This window comes from Zootermopsis nevadensis, unplaced genomic scaffold (genome assembly GCF_977971745.1).
Source record: "Zootermopsis nevadensis isolate Lab colony 2312 unplaced genomic scaffold, Znev_1.0 Znev_ptg000061l, whole genome shotgun sequence".
NCBI classification, from domain to species: domain Eukaryota; kingdom Metazoa; phylum Arthropoda; class Insecta; order Blattodea; family Termopsidae; genus Zootermopsis; species Zootermopsis nevadensis.
The window spans coordinates 16,931,615-16,951,313 of NW_028259192.1; the positions used below are offsets into that span (position 1 = coordinate 16,931,615).

The 19,699-nt window shown below is 36.1% G+C and overlaps 1 protein-coding gene across 1 annotated transcript in view; it reads right to left on the reverse strand.

The window, feature by feature from the left end:
- Positions 1–19,699, reverse strand: part of LOC110836992 (lachesin) — a 170,185-nt gene that overhangs the window by 39,452 nt on the left and 111,034 nt on the right. Inside the window, exon 3 of the mRNA XM_022078750.2 lies at positions 3,365–3,572. Coding sequence (XP_021934442.1) covers positions 3,365–3,572 — 208 coding nt within the window. The remainder of the gene's footprint in view (positions 1–3,364; positions 3,573–19,699) is intronic.

A 19,699-nucleotide genomic window follows, 5' to 3' on the forward strand; every position in this document is an offset into this window, starting at 1 on the left:
TCTTAATCGGAACAATTTATTGTGACAATAATTTACATATCATTTATCACCATCCTATGCGTTGTATACACTAAACTCCATTATAAATGTGAAGGTTTTTGAAAATCTAAATCTGTAATAACTGGGAATGATTTTAAATTATAAAACAATGAATCTTCATAAACAATGATCATGAATATTCCAAAACAATAGGAATCTATGGGAAAGTTGAATTACGTTATTTTTTAAATTTATGATCAGATTGCTGTTATTTTGGCAACAGGCCACAGTGTTTGTGGTGTTAGTGTGTTGTGCCCTGACGTTTCGTTATCTCATTTTACAGTCCGCTTAGCACTGTGATGATGTCACAGTGTCCATGACACGAATGGGGTTAAAACATAAATTAGTGCAAAATATAACCAAATATCTGTAAGGGAAATGGAACGAGAGTTCATTTGTCTATGATGATGTTCTGGGTTGTGACGTCGTATGGAATCATATATAGATACCAAAATTTCGGAGAAACAAATTGTCTCTTACTTTCAGGACTGAAGACATTTCGCTTCTACGATATGTTGGTATCCACCTACGATTTTTCAAATATCATAAGAGTTCATATATCTGTTATTGTATTATGTTTTGTCAATACTTAATATTGAAATATGTTCCTAAATAAACTAAATATCTGCTCAGAAATTTATGTCCGATACTACAGCGCGCCTTTTGTAGAATGGGTTACTGCCTCCATGATGATCGCCCTGTTAATGGTGGCAGCAAGTACATTCGAAACGTCGGTAAAATTCTATGAGACTATACAGCAACATACCAAAAGACAAGTCATCATCTTGATTAAAAGCCATTTTAAAACCAAAACGAAAGTAGATATTTCATCTAACCTGATTTTTTGAGTGAAATACGGGTTGTAAAATATAATGACGTAATAAAATTGATAAATGATGTTTCTTAGGTTTAAACTGGGAATAACTTTAGAAAAGACTGATACAATAAGAATAAAAACACAGGAAACAAACTGCAAATAAAAACTTATTACCTGCTTAAAAAATTATCAGTAAAATCAGAGACAGTATGAAGATAAATTAAAAGAAGACACGAAACCTAACATATTATACACATATATTCCCAGAGGAATACGAATATAGGAACATCTAAAAGCAGATGGTTACTAATTTGGCTAACAGAACCTGTGAACGCGATTCAGACACCCAATATTATGACGGAATAATAGAATATTGAAAATGGAATTACGTGCAAATGGTGTCGTTATGGCGTAATACGTCTTCATTATCGTTCCATGTCTCCTTACAGCATATGTAGTATCGTAATTTTGCAGTGGGATAGCTGTAATATACCCTTTTTATTGGGAATCCTTCACTGTCAATTTTAACGATACAAATCACAAGTGTTGATGCTGACAGGATGTCCACCAGTTAGCTTACATGTTTTGGTGTTACTCTGTTCTCATATGAAAACATATATTTTCTGGTATAAAGATTTCAGATCACACGGATTTATGTAGTATTGCATTTCTGCTGCTGTAATTCTACGAAATGAAATATAACCTGTTATTTGATTTTGTTTTGGAATATATGCATGCATGCATGCGGAAATATGTGTATACACTCGCTTGCTATATAAGCGCTTTTCATGTATGATACCCACTTGACTGTTTTGCTGTGATCTCAAAACCAACGGTTTGGCTTAAACTATGGATACAAAATATCACGCTATGAAAGATTACAAATAATGAATTGTGTACATAATTAGATTAACGGGCACACTACAAAATATGAACTCTAGCAAGACTGTGGACAGTGAAAATGTACTATTGGTGAAGTTGATTGAAAAGTAGCGTTGCCCTTCTTGAGAATTTGTCTATTGTAAAGAAACTCATTTTATTATTTATTTAGACAGCCTAGTCATATTCTAGAAGCTCTTTCTGTCCTGTAAAGTGTGTCGCAAATAGTTCAGTGGTATTTAAACAATTAAATATCGTGAATTATATTTATTCTAGAATGTGATCTGGGATGTGACGTCGGTGAGATATTTACCAAAATTTATCATAAAAAAAATTAAATGGATTATTGTGAAGTAATCAGAATTTATAGTATCAAGGATGATAATAATAGATCAAGTGACGTAATTTTATCTCATTCAGAAAATCTCTTGTAGATTATACATTTGACTCGTATGTTGTATTTGACGGTGAGTCATGCAGTTCCAGCCGGAACGTGGCAGTTTATTTTTAATTTAACAGTGAATGCACTGTATTTTATACACGTGAACTTCCTATTCATTACTTTGAAAAAAAAGATTCATATACGTTTCCGATGATATGAGTTTGACTTCTCATTTCTCCTCAGTGCACAGTGAAAATTGGAAGTAAATTATGTAGAAGTAGCATCTATCAACACACCATTAGCCGATTGATAATTAAAATTACTAACTGATATAGGCTCTGATTTGGATTAACAACTTTTAAGTTGATTTATATGTGCTTTAGTTTTGTCTTGCATGGATTGTCAAATTTTTACTCTGTATCCTGCGTGTTTGCTGGTGGCATGGTTTCCACCATATTGTGTGTCACATAATTAATCAATCAGATCCACTTTGGCTAATCACAGCGTGACGGCACGGTGACAAAGCACTCTGCAATTAATAACCTGTTGAGGTAAAACTAACATGGTCACTGGCTGGCTCTGTTGCTGTACTCGATAAACTTCCACCCTGGCTTTGACCGTTAACACATGCATAGTCTCAAATGCTATTATAAATTTTAAGAAGAACCTTTTAAATCACCAGAGAAAAAATTCCATAGAGAAGCTTTATAATCCATACCCTCATTCAAATAACAGTAATCTAATCAGGGAGGATGAGATGGACGTAGCATGGTTAGATTCTCTTGCGTTTTATTTGTCCTCGTTTCTTATGAGCGTAATAGGATTTCTCGTAAATTGTGATTGCTGATTGAATATTTTTATAATTATATACCACTTTATTACCGTTGTGGTCATTTCTTTAAACCACCGATCTCTAAATCTTCTAAGCATAAAATAATTTCGTAGCCTTTGCTGGTCTACAAAATCAGTACTGGATAAATAATATTTCAAGCTTACCAACATAACTCACATCACTCATGTCATATCTTCGTGTATTTTTGCGATGATAATTATGTCACAGTTTTAATTGTTTTAAATCGCTTTATGCTAAGAAATATACAATAAATGTTGTAAAGGAACCGTGAATAAATACTTCAGTTTTCATGTGCGTGCTCTTCATCAAAGCTTAAGCACACAAATATTTAAATGTAATCAAATTGATGATGCGATGAAGAATGTATTTTCTAAATTTTGCGTCAGTTACTTACCGTGGACGTCTACGCAGCCGACCTGCTTCTTCATGACGTTGGTGTTGATCTGACACATGTAGCAACCCCGATCAGACTCCTTCACCTGACGGATGTGGAGCTGCCACGTGCGGTGATTGTCGTGCGTCACGCTGATCCGTGAATTGTGCGTCACGACTTTGTTGTGAAGCGTCAAGATCGTCTGGTCCTCCGCCTTCATCCATCCCACCTTGGGGGGAGAAATTACATCTTGATCATTAATCACATTAACAATGGAGAAATGTGCGATACACAGTCTTTGTAAAAGGCCAGTTCACACTGAAGTTAATGTTTAGAAAAACGCGCATATAAAACATATTTCTTAAGCCCGGATAAAGATAGAACCTGTAAAGTGGTTTGTGTTTCAGTGTGAGGTTAGTATTTGCACTTATTCTCCATTTCGTATCTCCAAAACGGTAGATGAGAATAACAGTATCGCGTATTACTTTTATCAGCCCGTTAAACAGAAAAAATAACATTTATATGTTGCAGTAACCGTAGATTTATCAACATTTTGTAGGACTGAAAAAGCCATCGTGGAGGATTCCCCGTGATTGCGCCGTGCCACTTTGGAGCACAAAAGCACATGTAGGTTTCAATGTGAAGTCCCCTTTCTTGTCCGATCCTAACCAATACTGGGATGTGTCGAAAAATTTTCCGCAAAGTTTTCCTAATATAAAATTTCGTGAAAATCCATTGAGAGTTTCTCTAGTAGTTTTATGCGGACATATGGATGGACAAAGATAGACATATCGGATCTAAGAGGCGAATTATGACAACTTTTAGTTGCGAGCATGCCTATAAAAGAACTGGCTACCAGTCAAACATTTTGTGATAGAAACAAATATCTTAGGTCTCACAGGTGTAAGGAGGTTATTTATAAATTCAATATTTTCTACATTTATATTTCAGTTAACTAAGAACAATTCATATAATTGATTATGTAGTGTGATAAGAATAAATTAAATTCAAAGATCCAAAAAATTTCGCCTTATAATACATCAGGATTTTAGAATCTCCACCACAAAGGAGTTAGATACGCCTTAATGTGTCGTCTCGATGAAATCGAACCAATTCTAGATATACTCTGCTATTTGCTAACCCTCCTCTCCAGATGTATGGGAATGTCAAGTATGTTTTACATGGTCCTGTTTCCCAAACAAATTAAATTCCACTCTGTGAAGCTAAGAGCTTACCATTCTGCTCCCCACGCGAAACTTTGCAGATGAGCGATTCACACCAGCTTGTGAGTGTGCAGCTGGAACATTTTATGTGCGTACGGAATCAGCAGCAGATAGATAGATACTCTACTCGAAACAGGTCACGTTCCCACAATTTTCATATCAGAGAAGAGATTCAAGATTAAATTGCGTGGAGCTATACCTCCACTTCCACAATTCCTCTGTTTCCATCGTATGTTTCAGCTAATCCGCATGCGCAGTCTTGTCAGACTATTATCTTATTAGAGATCGTAATCGTACAGATGTTAGCATTCCTGATACTATTCAGGAGGACAGGGGTTCGAACCATCGCCGGATACGTATGTCTTGGCTGAGATTTTTCGCACTGTGCCCGATTTCTATAGTGCTTTCACTGTATCATTACTCATAATCACTCGTCATAAAACGATAGAGGCTAATTTTTAATCCATGCAGCTGAAGCATCGTTTTCATAGATGCATAAGATTTTGAATATTTTACTGAGTATCTAGGATTCTCTTACATGGCTTTTCACGTATTATAACTTGCAGACTACTCTAAGCAATATGCGAAATGTTAACACGGTCGACGCACAGCAAAGTGTTTCGTCTATTTAGTTGACCAGAGTCACACCAGGCACGAACTCAACACTCCTGGGAAAATGCGTTTCGATCTTGAACAAACATGGGAATCTATTCAAGTTACGCACGAGAAGTCGTATCAAGGAGCGCTGTTCCAGACCCCCGTCACTTCAAGTAGAGCTTCTTCACCGTGACAACTGGAAAGCGGCTACACCTTCCGTCAGACTTCGTACAATGTGGCCGCTGGACCGTGAAATAACATTCTGCCAAGTTGGGACGAGAACTACATGAGCGTCCAGGTTCGTATGAGATGGAAATTTCACTGACCCTGCAGCTCTCACACCTTCGAGTTCAGATATTCCTGTCTTCACTTCATGTCGGCTACCGAGACGGCTGATGGGATCAGAACACGGGACACGCAAACGGTAGACGAGAAAATATTACTAAAATGGATTTAAGAGAAATGGCATGTGATGGAACGAACTTTATTCATATGCAGAGACTCGTTTGTGAAAACGTGGCCATCACGTGAAGGTTATTTTGGAATTAAAATAGATTCTTTATGAGAATCGTTCAATTACACCCTTCGTTTTAAGAGGGAATGACTGGCTTATGAGTCAAAACAGTGCACCTTTTCAGTCGTTTGTTTTATGTAACCCAAATGAATGCTTCTTGCAACTATTGATGCTTGTTGTCTGTCATTAAATAAATTGAATGAATGATGTAGTTTGGATGTTAGTTTTTCACTTGAAGTACCTGGTTTTCAGAAAACATTTGTAATCCAAACTGGTCACATGTTCTGCCTGTTTCATGGGGAGACAGCTGACATGGAATTCACTCTCGTTTGTAACATTTATTTGTTTCAGTAAAAATAACACTTTAACCTATTTACTCTAAGCTGCATACAAGTCTCATAAATATTAGCCGGTGTGTCATTAAGCAGAAACTACAGTACGTGACATTACAGTGTATCGAAGTATGCTTTTCCAAGGTAAATGTACCGTATGAAAACCATTATATTTTCCATCCAAGTCCTCTCTGACCACGAAAGAAGACTAATTAGTTATTAAGAAAATAATACTTCCTTGGGTTGAGTTTTCTTAAAATATTTTGCAGAATTAATAAAATTTCGTACGTGTGTTAAGGGAGTCTTGTGAATACAAGGTAAATCGCTGTTGATTAATGCCGTGATGGTGCTTCGTACATGTTAGTTAATTGAAGCGCTGAAGATGGAGGCAGTATGTTGATTATAGAAACGTTGGTATCTGCCTTGCTAGCCTGAAATGCCATTTGTCCTTTATCTTATTTTTAAGCAAAACTCCGTGTACACGACTTTTCGTTTTATTATTCATCCTAATAATATTTTGTACAACATTAATTTTCGTACAGATCTGGGAAACCCCCCCCCCCCCCCCCCGCTCAAGCACCCATATGGCGTATTATAACAGAACATACCGAACATTTAAGAAAAGGAATGCGCAGATTTAACCTGCCCGGTTTAATTTGCAGTGAATATTTTAGTTTGAATTTTAATTACTGTACAGTACAGATTTATTTCCGTAAAGCATCGAATAAAGCAATATTTTTCGGTAGGGTGTGTTAAATCGTATTCCCAGTATCTAAATTTTCACATGATTTGAATCTAATTACAAACAAAATTTCTATTCTCTCATATCTATTTCATTACACTTACATTATTTGAACAAGCAGAATACCTCAGTGCTTCCGTCGAGATTAAATCTGAGCGCTTCAAGTGCGTTTCGTATGTGTACACATGTACAAACATACAATCTACACGTAAAATTTAATAATGAACTTTCTATTAATGTTTTAATTGGATTTCGATTATATAGTTTTACATGTTACTGACAAATTGAAAATGAATTTAAAATGCTTGAAGAAAAGTCTGTAACGGACATTGGTTTAAGGGTACAGAATGATGTCCTCCAGAATTATTTTACTGATCTGCCCGCGTACACGCCTAAAGACAATACATAAAAAATTATAATTTACTGATACTAAACCTCGTCTCTCAGACCGAAGGCAAATAAACTGGGGGTCTTTCAGAGTAAAGGACTGAGGATAACATGTGGACGTAGAAGATATGAATCAACAGCAGAGGTTTCGCTAATCGATCTAAAAAGTTCTACTGAATGTCTGTATGGACTGTTTCAGAGGTTAATTTTTGAGAATCAGAGGCCTAATCCATGAGATCTGAAGAAAAGACGATGTTGACATAAAATTTTGGTTGTATCTTGTTGGGAATGTCATACATACAAGACATCCAATATTACACGTAATCTCTTTGCGCCCTCTGCGAATTAGGCTATCGTACGTCTGTAAATCGTCAACTGATATCGTCAAAAGAATTTATAGAATTTAATGAAACGTTCGATAAAATCCTTCAGTGCATACCGACAGGCTGACTGGCAGGAATTTTACATCAATACATTTATATTCTAATAGTACATTTTATTTATGATTTTCCTTACTACTGATTTCGACCACATAAAACGTTGCATGATCTACACTATACACTCTTTATCCGCAAAGTTTTACACCATTTCCACGTTTTGTGATTAACATACTGTATAAACAAGAGTGTTCGATACATAATTGGCAGTTACAATTTCATATGCCTAATTCCAGTGGTTCATTAGTTATCATAAAAATAAATGTTAAATAAATATTTCGTCATACCGCACTGTTTATATACGCAATCTCATTTACTATGTCATCAATATATGTTAACTAACTAACTAACTAGATGGCTTAGGGAACCCAAAGGTTCATCACCGAATTAGCCAAAGCCCTCCTGTTCCAGCAAAATCCATTCGACCATCAATATATTTTACTTTAACAAATACAATTGTCAGTAACACACAGATATTTAATGATTTATCTGTAACAGTTATGATGATAAGCTTTAATAATCGTGCATTCGCAAGGAGAAAAAACCCAACTCTATTGTTAAGCGTCTTAATCACAAGATATTTGAATCATTTAACTACATCTGACAATCATTTCAGTTGTGAAACTGAATACTAATTGTTATGTGTAGCTAAAAGACATGGAGACAATAGTTCTAAAACCCGTCGTGGCTTTTCAGTTTATATTGAACAAACAAGTTGCAAACCGTGGAGCGTATAATTGTTGCAAATGTTAAGGAGACTAAATGGAGGTGCAAATTGTAAACAGACGTGTGTTTTCCACTTTATACTTTACGAACAAGGTGCAGTCCTGGGATTGTACAATTACTGTAATTAAGGAGAACTGAACAGAAGTGAAATCAGCTTAAAATATTAATTAGAAGGAAAAGAGGTGTGGCGCTCTTAAGCGCTCCACTGTTTTAAACAAACGATCAGGCACGAAGCGTACCGTCCATGTCTGCGCAGAGCTAATAAGCACTGAACTCATCGTAGAAAACAAGTATATTAAGAATGGCGCACTCGAACTGTGATTCTTTGGAAGGAAAATTGGACATGAGATTTGGAGCTTGTAGTTCAGGTAAGAAATAATAAACGCTCACAGCAGTGTAATCAGGAAACCTGAGGGGAAGAGACGCCTTGGGGTAGTGAATACAGGGCTGAACAAACTTTATCGTCTGATATCTGTGACGAATGAACATACTTTATTTGTAATTTTATCGCCGACTTAACTTTAGTTTCTCTAATGTCGGACAGTAGATTTGTATCTGGCGTAGGTACGAGGGCGTTTGTTACAGCGATTTTGATGTGTTTGAACGTCAGGTTCAGAAAGAAAGACCGATCTGTCCGATAAGAAATGCGTAAAAATTTTGAGTAGAGAATCCGAAGGGAACAGACTGCTCAAAAAACCAAGGCGCAGGTAGAGGATAATATTAAATTGGATACTAGGAAATTAGGTGGGAGAAGGTGGACTTACTTCATCTGGCTTAGCATAGGGATCTGAAGTAGACCCTTGCAATCACGGTAATGATTCTTCCAGTTGCATAAAAATACGGAGAACTTTATGACTAGCCGATCGTATTGCCAGCCTCCCAATTAATTATTATCATAATATTTTGACCTAAGATATGTGAACGTGAGGATGAAGGAACTATATAATAAACACTCTGTGTTTTGTAATACCAAAAATTATTAAGGTGCTCATATGAAGGTATATGCGATCCACGTACATGTAGCACGCGTGGAAGAGATAATAAATATGAGGTCTACAGTATTTTGGTCGGAGAATCTGAACGAACGAGAGACGTAGGCTGGAGAACGTTATAATTTATGGATCTTGGACCAAAAGAGTCTGAGATATCTGGCTTAGGGAAGGGACCAGCGGCATTCTCATCTGTTACTTATAGTCCTGATGATGGAGGCAGCAGGGACTTCTGAAATGTCGGTAAACGTTCAAGACCTACCGTCGTGAGAAGCACAAATAATGATGTATAGAAACGTCGGATTTTATAAAAGGCTGGAAGTTCCTGACCACGTTCGGAAGGAAAACTGTTGTATATAGTTTCTTGCACCTGAAGTTCGCCTCTTTAATAAGCTCTGTTTTCTCCCTTCCTGTCATATTTGGTCCGCACGTATGTTGTTTCTTTTTGAACCTGAGAGTCACACAACGCACTGACGTGGGTGGCACATCCCCAGACCTTTTCACACTACATTATCCCCACTCAATCGTAGAATCACTGACAAAGGCATTTCATTAATCAAGGCTTCAATGAGATAAACTATCCACTGGTAGAGAATTTCATTATTTTGAGGGCGCTGCGGAGTAGCATTAGAATTTGCATGTGATTCAATTACAGTTACATTAATAAAATGGAAAACAGGCCTGTTCGTTTGAAACCGGTTATGAGGGGAGACGGCGTTACTGGATACAGATTTGAAGAGGACAGCAGTAGGATGTCGGGAATGTTTTATGTTTTCCACCATATCTGTCGAAATATTATTGCATATATCGTGTTTCCTGTGGGTTCTGAATGCAAACGCTTCTCTGGCTGTAATCTGCAATTTCCCTAATCATAAAAATACAGATGTATTCATATAACCAGTAACAAATGGGGCTGTCTGACGGCAGCGAATTGTAATTGTTTGTTTCCATGAATACAAGTAATGTAGGCTATTTCAGTAAAATGTGACAAAATATTATAGTACGAAATGCTAAAATAACAGAAAATTTGTAACTGAATAACAAAACTGAAAAATGTGACATTGATTTAGTAGTTATTATGCATTGTTACTGTTTAAAACATATTCATTTCGACCCCAACGTTTGGCACTAATTTGTGTTATGTAAGAATAACAATAGTTCCTACCACTCAACAATCTGAAGATGGTGGTATCCCGTAAAATGAGGCACATGACAGTGCGTGCCAGTTGTCAAATCAAGGACAGGACATGGCGGCTATGATTTCCATGAACTTACTTAAATGTAATTAAGAATGGTTGAAGGAATAATGAAAAGAAGTCAATTGCTCGTATCTTGCACATGTACACTATAGAGCATCAAGTCATTGCCTTTGCTTCTAAGCTTGTGTTCATTTTTCATGTGTTTTACTTGTTGGTTCAGATACACAGCATCCCGGTATTCGTCTGTCTTTGTCTTAATGACTGTCTTTTTAAGTTGTAAGTACCTAGCGTACATGATCGTGTGTAACACTCAGCTGACGAGCTCCATGGGGCAGCATGGTGGAGGATCTAACCGTACAGAAGTTACTTGTCACTGCCAGACGTGGAACTGTTCAGACATAACAAGTCCAATGCTTCTAGACAATTATTTTATTTTACCAAATAACTAATTACATTTTGTATTTAATTGTAGAAGGATGGAAGGTTCCATAAAGTTGGTTGTTATGCCCGTGGACCGACAGGTCAGGAAGTCCAAAAGTATTTAAGAAGGATTTTGTAAGAATACTGTGACTTTATCGGGATTTCATGATTCAGAATATGTCCTTGAGTGTTATGCATTTACTTTGTGCGTTTTGATCGGAAGAGATCAATTTTGTTTGCTTTCAGGTAAGTCCGCGTTATTATTTTTGGACGAATCTCACGTTGTCTGCCTACTCTCTTGGTGTGAGCCTGATTCAACGTGCTAGATGTGGTATCGTCTGATCTGGTAAGAGTTAATTTTGTTTTGTACCGACTAACTAATGTAACGTGTAGTTAGACTTTAATTGTATGCAGATTGATCAGGCCGAGTTGAGCTGCAACTCTGTGATATTTCAGGTACTCACAGCGGCGAGTATGATATCAGATCGTATAGTTTGTTAGAAATTCTTCTTCCTATTGCGCCAGAAGAAATTGACTGACGTAAATATTAAACATAAACCAAGTATCTAAACGTTTATATATAATGATACTTGTTTTTTATGTGTGTGAAACCTGGTCTCATACTTTATGGAAGAACAACAGATTGAGAGAGTTTGAGAACAAAATACTGAGGACAATATTTAGACACAAGGGAGAGGAAGTCACAGAAGGTTAGAAAAAGTTCCAAAACAACTTCACCAAATATTACTAGGATGTGTTAGGCGGGACACGTAGCATGCGCACGACAAATGAGCAATGTATGCAGCATTTTAATTAGAAAACTTGGAAGACATCACTTGGAATAACTATGGGAGATTGGAGGATAACATTAAAACAGATCTTTTGCAAATAGTTTGTGAGAGCGTGAAGTGTGTTTAACTGGTCTATCAGTGGTGGGATACTGTGAGCATAATAATAGTCATATTTGGTTCGAAAAAGGCGGGAAATCTCTTGAATAGCTTATTCGCAATTGGCTTGTCAAGAACAGCTATGATGTGTGTAGTTTGTAGTTATGTGTGAATAAACATTTGATACTGTGATCTAACACTCGGTTACACCTGTTGTCTGTAGAGGGTCGGCGTTCGATTACCGAGGGTTGTTATGGTGTTGCTTTTCAACATCCATTCCGTGTCTGTGGAGAGCACTTGACCGGGGAAGGCGGGCCTCAGACCGAGGAAATTTCTGTTGGTTATTTGAGCAAGAATAGAGTTACTAATATTGTCTACTGCTTTGTCGATGTTAGTCCGTATGGATCTGAAGGTAGATATCGACGTTTCGGGGAAACATTCTGTCTCCCAAAAGATGAACATAATCCCTGCCACAATCTCAAATATTACTCTAACTACCCGACTCAGTGTTAAAATTACTTCAACACACACACACACACACACACGGACTTAATTACTATAACGTCCATACCAAATTTTATTTAAATCCGTCCAGCGGTTTTCGAGATGAATCATGCGAACAGACGGACGGACAGTCATATGTGTCCGGCCCTGCATGTGTTCACTTTGTGTACACAGTGTAAGGATAGCGTACTAAATGTAGCCAAGTAATATATTGTGTTGTAAAACAAAACTGAACAATTTGTACATTTTCTGTTAATGCTGTGTTGCTAACCACGATTAAGCAGAATATATAAATCTGCTAAAATATGACTTTTGAAAATCACAGCAGAAAAAAAATCATATTTTGTACACGCAGCTTAGCTTATGATCATTTACGCGATAAATGTATGTATCTTCCACACTCACAATTAAACTGTAATATTTATTCTTGTAATACAACGCTAGAATTGTAGAATGTAGCTGAAATAATGAACGAATTGCCGCTGTTTGCTGACCCAACTTGGTCAGTTTGTATGTGCAGAAGGGAGGTAATAAAGGCCAGTACCCAGCAGTAGGATGGAATGGAGCGTGTCCAATAGAGCATCATATATCAATCTTTCTAACGACTTTTATAGGCTGGTTGGCCAGTTTGAAATCCGTATATCAGCTGGAAGGTAAACAAACATGGCAGATGCTGTTGGAACAGCGCGTAAGGAGTAGTGTGATTATTTGACGTCAATCGAACTGGCAGAAACACACAGCTTGATTCAGCTTGTGTGTTGCTGAATTCATTACTCTGGTTTAAGCAATACTACTCAGTGCATACGTTTTCAGGAATGTGAATATATTGCCGATGGAAAGGACTCGTGAAAGTGCAACGTCGTATAATTTATTTCGTATCTTTAGCCCCTACCCGTTATTTATTTCTCTGGTTAGTCATATATGACACCGCCCATATTTATAAACAATACTATTGTTTATATTCTGTTGACGTTTGCGTTGAAAGAATTGTCCCGTTGAGCTAAGTTAAGTTTACCATCCAGTGTCCAGAACGTTTTTGGTTCATTTAACAGCGTATTGTCTTCGCCGTCATACAGGTTATGCATTCAGGAAACGAGGTATAAAAGTAAGTCGGCTGAGCACAAGAGTTATCCGTCTTTGTACAATTTGTCTTTTTTGGAAAAGAATACTCAAATATGGTGGTAGCCGTTGAGCACCATTCCTTTTTCCAGGAGCATCTCCTATTCTGTTTTCAGGTCTCAGAATAAACACCAAGTTCTGTTAACAGCGCAGGGGAAACAGAGATGTTAATTACAGACAAAAATCCTTCGCTGACTAATTATGTTTGTTTAACACCGACGGCTGTGAAAGCATGCTTTGACGAATAAAACGGATTTCAATCAGGCACTCGAAGTAAAATATGCCACGATTACTTATTACGACGACCGTGAAATAGTTCTTTGGTAAATAAGGAGTTGACGTCAGCGAATTGTGCGCGGAGTAATTGCATCGAAATTATGGAATTCTGAAATTAATTTTAGAAGTCTTCTTTGTCAATGTAAAGTCGCTATATAGTCGGATGTATTGACAGCGTCGTTATAAAACTACGCAATTTTATTACATAAACAGTGGCTTCAGCAGTATTATTTGTTTGTGACAAACTGTTTACATTTGACAGTATAAGCTACGCGCTGCAGTTTTATTCTGTTTTAAAGGAAATTTTATGATTTCGATAGAATTATTGTGACAGATAACCTACAAACTTTACTGGAAATTCTAAGTTACCCTATCATCGTGTCTCTGTTGTTGATTAATTAAAATTAAAAATGTATCTAAAATGACTTAAATTTGTTGTTCCATTATGGCAGTCTTATACAGAATTTTATAAACGTATTTCCCTATTATTTTTATGTTTGTTCCTTTCTTCCCTTTATGAAGCAGTTATTAGAACGACATAAATTTAAAATATGTTACTCTTCTTATAATAAACACCGCCATGTTTCAAATCCATTAACGATTTACTGTCCACGTCAATCAGTCGACGTTATGGAAGATCTGTATTTGAAAAAGATGGTTCATACTTTATAAGTTATATAATCTTCGATTTATACATTTTATTTAACATGGAATGCGAAGTAAAAGTTGAACTACATTTCTCATCGTTATCTATCGTGTTAAGTAGTACACAGGGCTGCTGTTATCCCAGACACATAGAGAATACTCTTCAGTTTATTTTCAAAAAGTATCTCTTATACACTTACATCGGCATACAAAGTGTAGAGTCCTTTTTATGTTTTAAAGGTTTTAAAGTTATTGGTTGTTATTCATAAGCAGAGAAATTTCCGCAGTTTAAGGCTACAAGATATTGCATCTCAAGCTGGAAGAGATGAGAAGTACCTACAATATATATCGTAAAGCAAGCCAAGCCAAACACCTGGGGCTGTTTTCGTAAAGTACGTTTTGAATGCATTTTGATGTTGGATTATTATTACAGTAAACAGAAGCCTGGAGAAGGCAACTTGGAAGCCAGAGACGAAATAAAAAATTAATCCGTGGAAATTTTAATGGAAAATGTTCCGAATTAATTCTCTCTGTTAGGTAAAGGATCTATATGGTTAGATACTTTTACATTAAAAGAAGAGAAACGTTTGTTGATTCATAGTTTAAAAATTCAATTAGAAGGAAATATAATTACATTTCTGCTTCTTGACTGTGTAAAAAACGTGAAATCACATCGCTTTTGTTTTGGATATTCATTAAGATTGAGAAACGTTTGAGGAAAGGTGTGCGTAGTTAAAGTTCATGTTTTGAAATGTTATCTCTTGTGACGCAGGTCGTAGAGCACTACACTTAGGGTTTGAAAATTAGATTGATTGGAATAGAAAAATGTGCAATTTTTTTCTAAAGCCATTCGTAATGTCGATCAGTAGTCTAAGATCAATAAGCAGACAGCTGCATCATAGCCACATACTAATAACTGTTTAAAAACTGGGCTACGAATGGAGAAAATTACATAATAACGAGCTTAATGTTAAATTAAGCAGGTTAAGATGACAAATAAATTGAAATGTATCTGTTAGGTAATTTATTGATTCTTAGATTGTTTGACGACGTTGTTTTAACGGCAAAGCTTAAGACTGTCGTGAATGGCACGTAGGTGAAAATTTGGAAGAAAGTGGAAGTACCATACATCGATAATGGTAATGCTAGGGCAGTACATTTGTGCATTTGTTTGCGAGAGAATGAGAGAGAGAGAGAATGAGAGAGAGAGAGACACACACACACACACAAGGTTATTTTAACTGTTAGATGTGTGCTGAGGATAATGAAGAAGCTTATCGGTCTGACATGAACTCAGTACAGCCAGAAAATCATGCTGGAGGAGTGGAGTCTGCATAATGAGAGGTTTCAGAATATTTACCGATAACCAATCATCATTTGGTTTCCTAAGATGCAATATCTTATGTTATGAGATGATAAAGTTGCGTCATATTGTGATAAATATATATTTGTTTAAATCTTGTCAGTCTAATCACAATAAAATTCCTATTAAATATTAAAATATTATTATAATTAACATTTAAATATTTAAAATATATTAAATGATGTTCTCTATCGAAATGTTCGATTTACATTAGATCATCACTTTTTACACGACATGTTTCAGTTCTAAAAGAACTATCTTCAGGTGTATAAAATTATATAAACTTAAATATAATTTCTTAAATGCAACTTTTAGTCAGATGTTTATCAGATTTCAAATGATTTTTTCTTCCAGATTTTATTGTATTTTTTAATATCGTATTCGAAGTTGTTCTGTATGTACGTCGTGCTTAACATGATTTTGTGTGGGTGAACGTTTTGTTGTTGTTTTTGTATTAACCAGAAATGAAGTTGTGGAGGAGTTACGTCCGTCTGGAAGTATTGCCGTGTTATGTTATGTTATACTACTCCTTTTTCTCTACCTTCCAAATGACAGATTTCCAAGAAATTTAACCACTAAAGTCTGAGCGCATCTGAGCGTTATGCACAGAACATCGTGGAGTCCTAGGTTACGTTATCTGAACAATCAACTGAAATTCTGCAGTTCTGCTTTACGTGATTAATTATCTTCTCCCTTAATGCAGATCATGCTTGCATACACGTGGACAGGCAGTGCAAAGGTTCAGTTAACAAAATTAAATGATTCCCGCTGACCGTATATCTGCATTAAACCACGGCAGAACTGTATCAGCGACCGCAAAGTGCTACTGCTGGGGTTGGAACACCGGACCACACATAACCGAATACTTTATAGTGGTCATATACTAATTACACTGATCCCATGCATAATCATTGGAATGCAAGGAAATATTCGATTATAATCAAATTAGTCAACATTTCGTGTAATTACTTGCATCGTATACCAATCTGCGAGGATGAATTGTACGCCCGGTTTTTATTCACAATAATGGAACAGAAATTCACCTAACGGAGCGTTTTACAATTAGCTACGTGTATTGAATTAGGGAAACTGTTTGTTATAATTGGAAAGAGTAAAGCCCTAGAGTGAGGGTTCTCAGTTCTCTAACAATCTGTTTGTAGTGGTAATATTAGTAACATTACTTAATCCTTTCCATGTTGAGTTTTCATTACAAAAATACGTTTTTCTTTTATAAGTCCAGGATAACCTATAAAATATTTTGCAGTTTGATTAAAGTCTATGCCTTAATAATCAAGGGATATCTCGAAAGGTTTATTTTCACGAATAATATCCCACACCCAGTGTGTACACGAAAGATGGAAACACTTCAGAGTGCTATATTTTTTGTTCATAAAATGTAGTTGGTGAATACTGTCATAAAAATTTCACCTCTGTATCTCCTGGTATGTTTCTGTTATCTTGTCTCAGTGTACAGATTCCACTGTTATAAGGGACCAGCAAAATTATTCTTTTATGATATTTTCTTTGGATTTCTGTCGTTTTTCTTTTATGATACTCCTATCAATAAAGCTCATAGCTGAACGTTGCTTAGTAATGCTGCTTCGTATCTTTTCGGTTCAGTCGAATGTTCATGTTCAGTGTTGCGCTTTTATATGTGCGATCCATCATTTGTTTCTTCCTTCCATTTTCTCCTACTTGAATTTTAAGGGGGAAATTTTTTTTTTTCTTTCATTCCGCATGGATAGCTTTAGAGGGAAGTGCGATTTTTGTATGTCTACTTTTACTCAACTCACAGCCAGTCTCAAGAGTAAGCGAAAGTTAGACGGCTAGGAAAGCAAGGCAAGTCTGCATCAAATAACGACGGAATTCCCATCAGCACTGTCTCAGTAATAGAGTTGCCAGCACTGTATGGATGGAGTTAGAGATAGAGATAGAGATAGAGATAGAGATAGGATTAACTATACTTTTCTTCGCTACTTCTCAGAGGAAACTTCTCTTATCCTAACTTATTTTGACTTAAACCTGCTCTTACTTTGTTTAATGATTATGACATCACAAACTTACACAGCATTTTCAGGAAACAAAACGCCTACTTACTGGAGCTGTGCCCTAAAAAATTAACACCCAAAATGTTCTTGGAAAACATGAACAGGAAGAAGAATTTTTGAATCATTAATTCTTGAAGTTGTTTCACCAGGAACAGGGATAAATATTTAATTATCCTGCTACATAATTTGTGTCGGAAGAAGAGAGAATACTGTAAGCATCTGACGATAGGAACTGATTATTATAAATTCAAATATGTTTTGTATGACGGAATGTCTACATTCTATTTGCATGTTAATAATCACAATAGGTTGCATAAAAAAAATATACATATACGAATTATACGTATGTATGAAAACTGAGATCTGTTGGCAATGAAACGTCATGATGAAATAATAATGAAGGAACATTATCTGTTAATTGGGTTATGTAATGGTTTAGCAGTGACGTATATAGCCCGATGTTAGAAAAGTATATGTTTATAGTGTATTTTAAAGCAGATGACATAAATAATTCCTGTATTTTGTGAATTATTTTTCAGTGTTAGAAATCGAATTTTTATAAAGATAAATGCGCCTTCATAAATATAACTTAATTCTTTACTAAATAACTTTCTACTGGCAGTTATCGATGTTATTAATGCCTTTAACTACGCTACGCGACTTCTGAAATTTAAAACGTTTTACTCAGTAAAACCAATAAAGACCACAATAAAATAAAGAGGAGGAATAGATCAATAATTAATCTGCCACCAACCGAAATTATATTTGGTACCTCGTCTTAAAACAAAAAAAGTAACTGCGAGCAGGAGTTGTCTGTCTGCTCTGTAAGCTAAAAGTTAATGTAAATTTGCTTCTGTGTATTACGTTGTTTGTGTTTATATAATATATAGTTTTTGTCGATGTCGGTACTTTATGCAGGTGAATGATTAGGTTTACGTTCCGGCTGTTTTATCTTTAGGAGAAGGAACTCGTTGTATAGAAGGTTGGGTTGGATCTTAAGATTTGTTGACTTGGTGGTGAAGGTAAGAAAGAATTCCACGGTCTAGTCAGGAATGTAACTTCAAGTACCCACTTCGTAGCCAGGCTTCTTAATGCGGATGTGCAAGTAATCGTGAGATTAACGTTGGTACTATCGGTGGGTTTTCTGTTTCTCTAGAAGGGATGTCTCATTCCTTTAACCCTTAAATAACACGCTTTAGATCATAAATATCTTCTAATTTTTCAGTCAGTAAGATATCTTGGGGCTGTCGTCATCCCCAGATTTGTGGGTCCCTTCTACGGTTTCAATCTTGAAACCGAGAAGTACCCACTTCGCATCCCCGTTGCCGTTAACACCCTTTGACCAACATTGACTGTCTTTCTGTTGTTAGAGGTTATGCCTTGACCCTTTCGAAATCACTTCCGAGATTTAAGGTCAAGTGCATTTTTCCTCCAGTAACAATTACTCTTTGTTCGTTTATGTCATGCCTATCCTGCTTCGCGCTGACCACGTAGTAGAAACATATTTTACAATCTTGGCCACAGAAACTGGATTATTAGTATGGCACAGCGCATTTGATCGTCATTGAAGGTAGACGCACCTTTCTGTATGAAAATAACTGAAGGAGTTAAATTTAATGTGGACCATTAGTAGCAGTGGCACGTATGTCAGTAAAGACTTCACTGCAATACCCAGTTAGTTAAATCCAGCTTTAGAGATTAATTTAATAAATATTAATTAATTTTACGCCTACACGCAGATAATACCATTGAGCTGTAAATGCACGGTGTTATTACAAAGATCGCCAATCGTGATAACGAAGTCCGTTGTTTCTTTGATTGGAGAGAGATTGGTTATATCAAGGTAGTCATATCCATTAATTATAAGTTTGGAAATGTCAAATAACTATAACAGACTTTATTTTTCTTATCGCACTAGATAGGTAAAACATTTTTTAAACCTTCCTGA